Source organism: Takifugu rubripes, chromosome 11, assembly GCF_901000725.2.
Source record: "Takifugu rubripes chromosome 11, fTakRub1.2, whole genome shotgun sequence".
Taxonomy (NCBI): Eukaryota; Metazoa; Chordata; class Actinopteri; order Tetraodontiformes; family Tetraodontidae; genus Takifugu; species Takifugu rubripes.
Window position 1 is genome coordinate 7,414,711 of NC_042295.1, and position 11,922 is coordinate 7,426,632.

The following is an 11,922-nucleotide window of genomic DNA, read 5'->3' on the forward strand; positions in this document are numbered from 1 at the left end:
GGACCCTTCAGTGGGTCTGAGGTCACAGCATTTGACCCCTGAACAATTTATTTAACAGAGAATCATAAAGTGCATAATGCAGCAAACACACTGACAAACGAATCAATCAGTGAGGAGCAGTAAATCCTTCCGATTCATATTATTTTAATTACCGATTTATTGAATGTTTATTTTCCATGCCAGAACTGTTTCTGTAGCAACCATCTGTTAAGGACAGCTACTGTCACACCGTGTTATTAAGCCAATAATTTGGACGGATTTGGAGCAAATATGTTTGAGTCACTAGCTAGTGTCACACCCACAAATTCAACATGATCTAATCTTTTCAACTGGTACCTCAAACTGAGACACTGGCTTGACTGGTCTGGGAGGAGTGGAGTGTTAAGATGAAGTTCTAGGTCTCGTTTTTTCAAATGTTTCAAATGTTGAAATCCATTACAAAGAATAAAATTATGTCAAGCACATTAGAAAAAAACTGTTAAATTAAGATGGCACAAAAAATACAATAAATAAATTAAAAAGAAACATTACTCAACAGGGAGGCTGACGTGATATTATTGAAAAGCAAAGTTTATACCCAATTTAGTCCATTGTTTGCTGCTGCTGTAAAAATGTGGCATCCTAAACCTTCCTGTTTCCAAAGGAAGGGGAATATTTGTGCATTGTAAGTGAACCAAAAGAACTGAAAATAATGAAACAAATGATAAAATGGTTTAGTGTGATTAGAAAAGACACATTTGCAGTTTAATGGTTTAAACTGTATATTTTGAAAAATAAATGGTTAAACATATTCAGTATCTATTAGTGTCACATTCCAATATGAATAAATTATTACCTCACATTTTATATCTCAAAGCACAGAAGCCTCCACTAATTAAAAATGATCTTTCAACATCTACCCCTGGGAAAAAAAACTGATGCAACACATTTTCCAACAGTCTTTTCTCAGTTTGTCTTCAAGTGAATCTGAAAAATGACAATGATTCAAATTTGTATTGAAATACATGGTGGTCTTGTCCTTGTTGGAAGAGCCCAAGTAGCCCCCTGATGAGAGAAGGTCTGCTAAAGTTCAGGGTCCTTGTTGGCTGCAGTTGTCCCCCCGGTCTCTCCGGTCTCTGAGCTCAGTCTCCTCAGGGTGGACATGCTGCCAACGAGCACATCAGTCTTTCAAGGTCTGGTCCAAATGCTGCCTTCAGTGCAAAGCGTAGAGAAGCAGGAGGATGGTGCAGATGCCAATGACAGAGCCGAGGATGAGAGAGTCCCGTCTTTTACGCAGGTTGATTCGCTGGATGAGATTGTTGATGGTGGGGAACCGGTCTCAGAAAGTCAAGGGTTAAGAAACATATTCGAGCTCTGGATCAATAGAATTGCAAACAGAATTGAAAAAAATGACCTGCATAAACATTAACCTTCTGCCAAAACACACACACACGCATACACACACATATACAGGATACTAGCAAGAGTGTTGACTCTGCTCTGAATGGACTTGAGCATGCCCCGCTGGGATGTCATGTTCTCCTTGGTTGCCATTGCAATGCTAAACACAGGGAGAGAAATGAGGGGAACGATGGTAAAATAGCACTTTAGCTCCTGTTATTACAGTAATTTTCAGTTGAGAAAAAGGATGTTTTTTAGAACAAAACAAGCAGTTTCAAAGAAGTTGATACCTCTCTGTTCCTTCGAGAAACCCCCCACTGGTTACTGAAATAACAATAACTGACTTAAGTAATGGTAAATAAAGATTGAACCAATCTTTGAACCAATGAAAATAAGGCCCTGCTTTTGGATTGTGGTTCAACAGAATTATTTTAAAGAAACTAACTGAAACAGGCCTGGACGGTAGTGATGGCGTCCTTAACCTAATATTTTGTTAAGCTTTAGTTATGTTTTGAGGCCAATGCAACCAAAAGATTTCTGTGACAGTCAATGAGAGGTCTGCACCTGTCAATAGGTATTTTGGTTTGAAGGGTGTCTTCTCCAGACAGCATATTTTCAGCTCCTTCTACAGATTCAGGTCAGAACTCATAAAAGGCCTCTTAAGAATAGTCCAGTGTTTTGGTGTTTGGGCATTTTGGGTCATTATCCTGTTGAAAGACCCACGACCTGCGACCAAGCCCCAGCTTTCTGAGACTGGGCAGCACATTTCTCTCCAGACTTCAGAGTCTTTAGAGTTAATTGGTCTTTTATCCTTTAACTCTCTGCTAACTTTCTGTGTTCCATGTTCAGTGAGGGCAGCAAACAGCACAATGACAACCTGCCTTTAAACAGGCAGAATGACATTTTTTTCTTGAAGCCTATTTCATTAGTTTCTTTTATATAATTCTGTTAAACCGCAATTCCAAAACTTTATTGATTAATTTTCAGTATTTTTTTAATTTATTATTACTTTTGTCAGTGACCAGTGTGAGATTCTCTTTCATTAACAGAGGGCTACCAACATTTTTGTTTATGTGTGAATAGATTATTAATGTCAGCCAAACATCCCAGTTATGACAAAATCTCCCTAAGTGGTAATTTCCAAAAGCATTTAAGGCCATTAAAAATGAACATGAAATCTACTTGCTACACGCAATTTAAATAATATGAAACTATTTGTAAACAGGTGATACTATCGGGACTCCCCTCCATGCTTTCTTCTGGAACCCTACAGTGTGAGTGAGTCTTACAGGCTTGCAGAAGGCAGCATACTGTGATGTAGCACCTCACTCTTTCTCAGAAACCTGCATCTCAGTAACTTTGAATGAGGGAAAGTGAAGCTGAACAGCAAGAAGCAAAAGTTGGTGCTTTAAAAACCGACTACAGTGGCACTGGTTAGCAGCATCTTTTGGGCTCACTGTGGAATTGTTTAATACAAAATAAATTGGAGCAAATTCAGACAAGTTGGATGGCAGATCATGAGCACAAACCACACAGGACAAGTTACACCTATCCCAGAGAGACAACTCCCCAAAGGAGACAGGTCAAAATAGGATAAATGAAAACACCACTTGTTTACATATGTGGCTGCTCGCACTGATGAGCTACTGTAGCCCTCCCCATAGGGCGTGGACATTTATTTACAGATTTACAGTTGCAGCATGTGTGTAAGGTGGTGAGTGAGATCCAGGCACCTCCTGCAGTCTTGGCATGGAACGGTGCTTTCCAGGATCATGTTCTTCTCAGTCAGGAAGAAACACTTTGCTGAACTAGCATTCTCAAAAAGAATTTATCTCACAGTTAACCAGCTCAGGAGAATCAGAACTTAGGGGTATAGATCACCTTACAAACACTCTCTTCTAACTTTGTGAAGACTTTCATATACATGACACATTCACCAGACCCTAACATAACCCTCCCCACTAAACTCTTAACCCTGACCTAAATGCAATTCTAACCAGTTGTGAGGGAGAGCTAGATTTCAGAAAATGAAATGAAAATATATTTCAAATAACCATGAGAAGATCACCCAATATTTAAACTCTGGAGCCAGATTCACCTGGTAAATTTGATATCTAAAAGGAGCGACACATGCAATGAGAGGTCTTCCTGTAAAAACAAGACAGAAGTGCAGGTCCTACCTTATTGTGTCATCCATCAGCCGGTCCGAGCTGCACGTGAGGAGAAGAAGAGTCGGTTGGGGAAGAAAGGAGAAAGTGGTTATTGACGTGAGGAATTTTATTAAAAATATAGAATGTTTGGCTTCAGAAATATAACAAATATCAATTCAAATCAAATGCTCTGATGTATTCATTGAATTTATTATGTCTTTCATGTAGATTTTATATTCCTTCTTTATCAGCTCCAAGACAGACAACCAGTCGGGCAGTAAATTTAAGAGAAAGCAAAAAGCCAAAACACTGCATGGATTCCAGGTTGGACGTCCAGAACCAGACTTTCATTAGAGCCCTGCTGACACCGTGCAGGACATGCAGGCACACAAAAGCAGGCATCCACACTTCTTCCTCTGAAACACCAGCTCTGTGTCTCGGGGTGCTTGTGACTATCAATACTCTCAGCAGTTTATCCTCTAATTGGAATCAATTTCGATAATGTTCTATAAAATGAAAGGATACCAAACAAATGAAAATACATAACTGAGCTACACAATCCAGTCACACACTCTACTCGGCCACTATTTTCAGACATTCCCTCTCCTTTAACAGTTCTTTGATTTTAGCACTCCGAGGTCAAGAACGCTATAATTCCATTGCAACGTGTAACTGGCCAATACTTTAAATGTAGCACAAAGGAGGTCCATCAGATGTCAAAGGTTACTGAGACGCCGGGAAAACCATCAAATAATGACTCCATCTGTTTCACAGATAAAAGAGAACTCCTCTATCTCATGGATGCTGTTCGCCATAGTTGTGTTAGCAAATATTTATGCTTAGCTGCATGTTTGCTTAAGTTCTATTACCTAACAGATGCTGGGCAGGTCTTCAAATACCCAGGTCATTAAAAAAGCTGGCTTAAAAAGATTTCTCTCACAAAGGCAAATCAATTACGACAAAAAGGGGCTTAAACAACAAAGAGCTTAAAACAGCTTTGAATCAAATACGTCAAAAATAAAATCTAAATTTAGTAATACCATCGATTGATTTTAGTAAAATTTGATTGTGGGACATTAGCAAGGTCACTGTGCGGTCAAGTATTAACAAAATGTTTTCTCAGAGGACAGATAATTTTCTTGGCTCAATATTGATGCTGTCACTTTGAGACAATGAGCTTTAATGTTATGGGGGATGTCTACCTCTGCTGAAACCAAGCCGCGTGTTATATTGACTAACAGTGGACGACGGCTTATAAACTGAATACTTCAATCGAGCTATGAAGGCCTGTAGAAAAATGCTGGCAAAAAGGCTTGAAAATGTTAGTAATCCAAACAGGGCTGAACTCAATGAGTGTAGACAAGTAAAAATGGTGTACCGGTAACCATAGCACCAAGGTCATTTTGTTCAATATTATTTCTGAAGAGAAAAGGCTACATAATATATTTCTTTATTGCTTCTTGCCATTGTTGGGGGCATCCTTGGAGATAAGGCAACGAAGTCATCCTCCCTTGTCGATAAAAAGTTGTTGTGAGGTCAACTGTGCCCTCAATTTGAGTTGGATCCTTCCATTTCCCTGGTCAGCGGTGTATTGCGGCAAGTCATTAAATGGCTCTTTAGTGCCAAGCTAATTCACTTTGCCAAGATAATGAATGAACTCATTCTGCACACATGGATCCAAGATCTAACCAACTGATCCCCCACAAAACCCCTCACAGAACTGAACTGATTGGTCAGAAATTCTGAAATGGAATTATTGATGTGGACCTATAATATCTGCCTCAAACCCAACCTGGAAAAGCTTCACTAACACCAAACAAACTCATAAATGAGTTACAGTCTATGAAATTATCCAGATGGCACAAGCAGCTAAAAAGTTTAAATTTATCAATGACCAGTGATTCCACTCTAAAAGAGCATTAGAGAAAGAACAGCACTTTCTGGTGAGCACTGCAGCCGTCTGTGTTTAACAGGAAGTCCTTATCAGCGTGACCACCCCCATTAAAGCAGTTCCAGCATAAACTTTTAATGGAGATGCCTCTCCATCACTTTAGTTTATTCATGAACACTGACCTTATAGCAGACACAGAGAAAGAAAGACATACAAGGAAGAGAGAGAGGATGAGCTGCATATGTACACCAACATACTGACGTTAGTGTTAGTTACACTTAAACATAAGCATCAATCTTCGTACTGTATGAATGCTGTGTCTGGTGTCTGTCCATCATTTCATCATTTTGATTTCTATCCTCCAGAAATGCCTCATTAAAGCTAATCGGCTCTGCCTCATGGGTGTGAGTGTAGCACTAATGCAGACAGTCCAACGATGCGGGATGCATCAAGCCGGCTCTGCTGAGTGACTCCGGTGGTCAAGTGAGGAGATAGAAAATGAATCCAGGTTCTCAGGTTCCTCCAGAGAATAGCAAACTCATACCCAACATCCGCTGTTGTGGCAGAGGACCACAGATGGTTAACTGCATAATGTCTCCTGCACCACTCTCTCCCAATTATAAACCAATGGTGTGTTACAACAGCAGAAGCCAAAAATGAAAAGCACAGGAAGTAAAAAAGATTTAAGAATCCTCTGTCATCCTAATCAAGAATCCATAGGCCGTCATCACAAATACAACCATTCTGCCCACTAACACAAAGCCCTCCTCCCTCTAATAGGATCAGTCCCATGTAACATGATCTTCATCTCCATCTCTGCTTCCGCCTGCATCTTTGTCAATTGTCTGGGGAAGCCCTATTATACGGGTGGAGGTGTACCGTAATAAGATAATTTCTGCATCAATATAATGATCAATGGCGCTGGATCGGCACAGATGATTGATTGCTGGGAAAACGAGGCATCAGTAAGATGGGGGATGTTCACTATGTTGCGTAATGGCCCAACCATGATTCAAAGTCATGCTATTTGTTGTAGTTATTTTTTAATGAAACACTCTGAGGCAAAGAAAAAAGTTCTCAGCCAAGTTGTGTGCATGTGCATCTCTTGCTGATTTAATTTTAGCTTGCACACAGGATGCCTCTCACACTTTACTACCTCACACTGCTTTGCAGTGCTTCAGAGCCAAATGATAGAAGGACACTAATAAGGCCTCAGGCAGATCCATTTATCAGTACGAGGAATAAAAATCTCTGCCGAGCTATCAACAATTTAAATTTAGAGTTATAAAACAGGAGAATGTGGAATCTCTAAATTTCTATTTTTAATACTCAGGAATCTTCTTAATCATTGCATTTTTCTTCCATCAGAAACTATAAAACACATTTCGAAAAAATGCTACTTCACAAGGAAAAACAGTGTCCAACTCTTCATACGTTTAGTATACAGAGGTAGAATACCGATGTTTGAGGCATTGACACGACGTTACCATGACCGGTGTGAAAAGATGTGCTGAATACACTCATCACAACAGTGATGCTTCTGCTTGTACCCGAATGCAAACTGACCTTCTCAGATGTTCGTGTTCCTTTAGGAACAGTTCTGTCCTTCTGTTGTTGACCCCCGAGCCACTCTTGTATGACCTAAAAAGACAAAAATAAACTGATAAATCATATCTGATAATAAATAATAAACCCCATAGTCAAACACTGGACACCGCTGCATGGAAAATGCTACCCCGCCAATTTAAAGTACCCAAATTGGCGTTTATCACTTCTGATCCAGTTTCCCAAACCATTCAGTTTTTCTTCATCTTTGTTTAAAGTTCTTATACATCATTGGAAAGACAGAGGATTACAGAGGTGAAGCTTCACCATTCACCAATTCAAATACACAAATATCAGCCAACATCCTTGTTTTTATTAACAGATTTGCTATTTAATGTGTTCTACTAACAAAAAGAAACCTTTTTTTAATCAAAAGCCCATTGGCACTGACACTGTTGCTGTCCCCCCAGGCTACTGTACAATAGAAACCTTCTTGTGGTCTGAAATGGAGAGCTCACAGTGATACAGACAAGTTTCAGCAGGAGCTTCAAAGTGACAGGTGTTGATACAATCAGACAACAGGCTAATTTAGGTGGTAAAAAGGCAAAACAAAGCCTGTTTTCTGGTGTCTAAAAGATGTCATGTTGAGTGTTCTCTGTGCTGAGGTGCTGACAACTCAGGGTTAAAGGGTGTGATACACATTTATCTTGAGTGTCTTAAGCCCGAGAGCCACATGGCAATGTGAATGTTTAGCTGTTTGAGAAGGCTGCTGAGAACCTTTGGGGTTTGGTTAATGAAGCTGATACATAAAAATAAGATTAACCTCTGGTTATATCATGGTTTAAAATATAACATGAAATGTCAATAATTCGAGCTCTGAAGCACAGGAAAGGTCTCTATTTTATTATCTATAGTATTCTCTATAAAATATTATATGGTAAGTTGCCCCCTTTGTCTGTTGATAACTGAAGATCAGTGAAATAAAACAATGGAAAAATTCTATGAAACAGCACCCAGATACAGACCCAGACTCTTAAAGAAGCCCCACCCTCCTGTCTGTTGGCAACACCATTAAAGAACACAGAAGGTCAAAGGAACTCTGGAGTATGTGCGCACACATTTTGAATAAATCACTAAGATGACTGTAAACTGTCCAAGAGCAAATGCTGGATTCATCCCAAGTGCACAATTTAAGGTGCCTCGATGGATATACCACATTCACTGCACACACACACGCACACACGCACACACACACACACACACACACACGCACACACACACAAAAGCCTCCTGCCCACCAACAGTGTTCTGGTGACACACTAAGAAAGAGCTCCTTCGCACCAGCAGAGACTTTTATAAAGGGCATTGATGTAAATCACAGGATAACTGTCGTTTTTGTTGCTGACATTTAGAAACAAAGCACAAATGGGGGGATACAGTCGGCTCACATTTGAGCTCATTCTGCTGTTTAGAACAGAACATTCTGCAACTAGATTGAAATACTTATATTCAAGACATTCTGTTGATGTGGGTCACACGCACCACATCCCTTCATCTACATGCTTTTTTAATATATGCAAAGAGTGTAATGTTTCACAATACAGCATCTGGTCACGTTTACAATGAATTCAGGAGCTCTGTTGCCCTCTAGTGTCCAAAACACAAATATTGAGGAAAGCTCTTAAATACACCCGACAATAAAATAAAAGTATTTAAGATTTATATGCTATTGTTAGAATTACAATGTAAATATTGCCAAGGCCTTAATGTCAGTATTTAGGTCTTGGCACGAGGTTCTGTAGCTTGGGTGTCTTTGGGTGGTGTTATAACAACATGCTATTTACATTAATCAATTTACCGTAAAAAAATAAATAAAACAAAGAAAGAACTGCTGTACATTGTACATTACTGTTAAAACTATTACCATAATACACAATAAGATCAGACAGACAGGCTTTCTTATCAGCCGTGTGTACCGTGTGTGCGCAGCAGTGGCCGTGCAGCCGTGTCAGCAGTCTCTAACACATTACTCTTCATTAGGCTGACCGCAGGGTTAACAGCACTTGCTAATTTCCATGCACGGACTGGATCCAGCAACACTGGTGTTATGGTTAAAGAGGCTCTCTTAAGTAATGTAATTTAATCAGAAAATTAAGCAAACATGTTGTCCACTGAGTAGATTAACAATATGATTATGCTCCCCTGTTGTCAAACACTGACAAATACAAACAGGCTGGTTAAGATTTTTGCCTCATTAGCATGTTTTTCTGCAGCTCTACTTCATCATCCATGAAATGAGTGAAAATGTCATTTTTTTAAATCCATATTTGCTCATCTTTTTTACAACAAATATACTTTGATACTCAAGTTGAAATTGTACACTAGATGAGAAAAACATGTTGTGCAGCAAGTTCAGTGATTAAAAAAAGATTAAAACATAAACAGTAATATTTCTGTTTTGCTAATTTATATTATCTTTTAAAGAACTGACAGAAATTAAGACTGGCAGAGGGTTCTGTTAAGTATTTGCACCTTACTTGGATGGAGAGGGATCAATAGGAAACTACACTCTGTGTTACAAATCAATAAGCCATTAAAAGAAATAAGAAAAGGACAGGGGTTGGGGTCTGGGAAAGCCTCCACATCACTTCAATACATTTACTAACTGCACCAAGGGGAAGGACACACTTGTCCAGTCTGGCACCAACCTGACCATGAATCATCACAGGTCTTAATGAGTAATATTTATCAAGGACATGGTAAGTTGAAGACAAGGTCCAGCTTGACCTTCAGGGAGTGAGATAGGCCATCTGTTTGGCAGCTTCAACTCCTTCAAAACACTTTGGGCCAAACAAAGATGCCTCTGAGAAAATGAGGCCATGTATGCATGACCACTGTACACTTGCACACGTATACATTATCAGACCAACTGAACTGCTTACTCACTGGTCCTGTTACTGGTCCTCTCCAGTTACTATATTTCACACAATTGTCCAATGCAAAAATAACATTTGCTGTTTTACTTTGAAAATGTTATTGTTGCTTTCTCTACCAAAATTATAATACTGTAGTTAATGTCTGATGACAGCCACTCACCAACTATAACCGTTATACATATGAGACTGTTCCAATTGGGTACTTACTCAATATCTTTCCTGACAGACCCAAGCAAATCTTCCCTTTCTCGAATTGCCAAAAAGTTTCCTTTGGTTTTGTGGAACTCATGTGTGTAATCCTAAAAAGCCCAAGTAAGAAAAAGAAATCAGAATTAATGGTGCAATCAAAAGTGTAAACACCAACGGAATGAAATTAAAGGGCTAAATGTGTGTTTTAATAAGCTTGTTTTTCTGGTTGAGCTGGAGATTTAACTTATATCTCTAAATTATTGGCATTTCTAAAATGAGAACTGTATCTATGGAAGTATGCTGCAGACTTTAAAACAATATTGACAATCTTAATCCTTATGTCTTCTCTCACTGCACTAGAAAGAAGTGAAACAGGATAAGTGGCTTAAATGAGGATCTCATCATCAGACCTGCAGAAAAGAAAGAAGAAAAACAAACCTGTAGGATGTCTCTGTGTCTTTGTAAGGTGTGCATGAGAGCCGCATTTAGAGAAGCTGTGCCAGGAGCATTGGTGTATTCTGCCATCTTGTCATTTACTCCTGTCAACTGTATAAAAAAAAATAAAAAATTTTTTACTACTCATTACTCGAGTTATTAATATTATCGAGATTGCAGCATCAACTCTAGTTTGGGATTTTATAGACTCCTTACAACCGTCTTAAATAAGTTCTATCGCTCTTATTTAAATATATGTGGAAAGTTAATAAATAATGAAGCTTCTCCTTGATAGAGAGGAGCCTTTCACAGCCCACTGGTCCGTGAGGACTTACTTTGGCCAACAAATGTTCAATCTCCACTGACATGGTGTCAAACATCCTGTCCTGAGTAGAGTTGTTCAGCAGTGGGGTCGTGTCTGACCTTCAGGAGAAATAAAAGAATGACAACAATTAGACAACTGAAGCGCTCTGTTCTATATGTGTTGTTTGGATTTCAGACTAGCACCATTAGAAACCATGGCTGTCTTCTAATAAAGGCTCGACTTTCAATATATAACTGCAGAGAATAATGGTTTTGGCAATGGCACAAACATTTCTGTGTGGTGTGCTTTATGTACAGTGGTGATGCATTCACTTAATATCACAGGTTACAACTTGGAAAATCCAAAAAGAAAGAAGCAAACGGACAACTCCATTCCGGTTGATTGAGATTATACAAACAGTAACATCTCATCTTGTCACGTCGCCAAGTCAATATTTATGTTGCATATCGATTTAGCCAAGACTTACGTGTCTCTTGGACCTCCATCCCTGCAGCTGCTGTAGCTGGTGCACAGTTTACTAAAGGAAACCAACTTCAGGTCAAGTTCATTCTCCAACTGTCTGGCCTGCTTACGCATATCTATAACATGGAAAACATAAATTCACACCTACAGTAATGGGCAAGTTCTGAAAGAGATCATTTAATGTTAATGTACGACTTGTCAGAGTGTAATTAGCAAGCTAATTTATTATAGAAGCACTTAGAATTCCCCCTAATAGGTTAAGTAGATAATACAAATGGCATTTTGTGCTTCATTAATCTTGTAGCAACATGATCATAATTAGTAAGGTTTGCTGAAGTTAGCTAGCCAGTCCTTGAACAGACACGTACGTATGTCGTTTATATGGATTCAAAGGCCACCAAGAACCCGTCTACTTTTACTCTTGACATTATCACACCTGTATTAAATATTACCGGAAAAACCGTGAAAGCAAAGAAAAGATTTGCCTTTACCCTCCCAGTAGTTGCTGCTTCCTATTGCCGCCATCTTTGTTGTTATGACGTCACCAACTTCCCGTTTAGTCACGTGGTGTGATGGGACCAATCACAGGAAGCTACCGACAGGGACGCC

The 11,922-nt window shown here is 39.2% G+C and overlaps 1 protein-coding gene across 1 annotated transcript; it reads right to left on the minus strand.

The window, feature by feature from the left end:
• Positions 1 to 689: 689 nt before the first annotated feature.
• Positions 690 to 11,893, minus strand: gosr1 (golgi SNAP receptor complex member 1). The gene is made up of 9 exons (XM_011608455.2): positions 11,805 to 11,893; positions 11,318 to 11,429; positions 10,862 to 10,949; positions 10,530 to 10,637; positions 10,110 to 10,201; positions 6,988 to 7,062; positions 3,561 to 3,590; positions 1,458 to 1,540; positions 690 to 1,317 (listed from the first exon to the last, which is right to left on the minus strand). Exons 1-9 carry the CDS (start codon positions 11,836 to 11,838, stop codon positions 1,193 to 1,195), a joined length of 747 nt encoding a protein of 248 aa, XP_011606757.1. The 5' UTR covers positions 11,839 to 11,893; the 3' UTR covers positions 690 to 1,192.
• Between the last annotated feature and the right edge of the window lie 29 nt (positions 11,894 to 11,922).

Coding starts and splice junctions, on each gene's coding strand:
- gosr1 (XM_011608455.2), bottom strand. CDS start 11,838: ATGGCGGCAATAGGAAGCAGCAACTACTGGGAGG. Junction 1,541..3,560: donor CTGATGGATGACACAATAAG/GTAGGACCTGCA, acceptor CCCTGTGTTTAG/CATTGCAATGGCAACCAAGG. Junction 1,318..1,457: donor CAGAGTCAACACTCTTGCTA/GTATCCTGTATA, acceptor TGACTTTCTGAG/ACCGGTTCCCCACCATCAAC.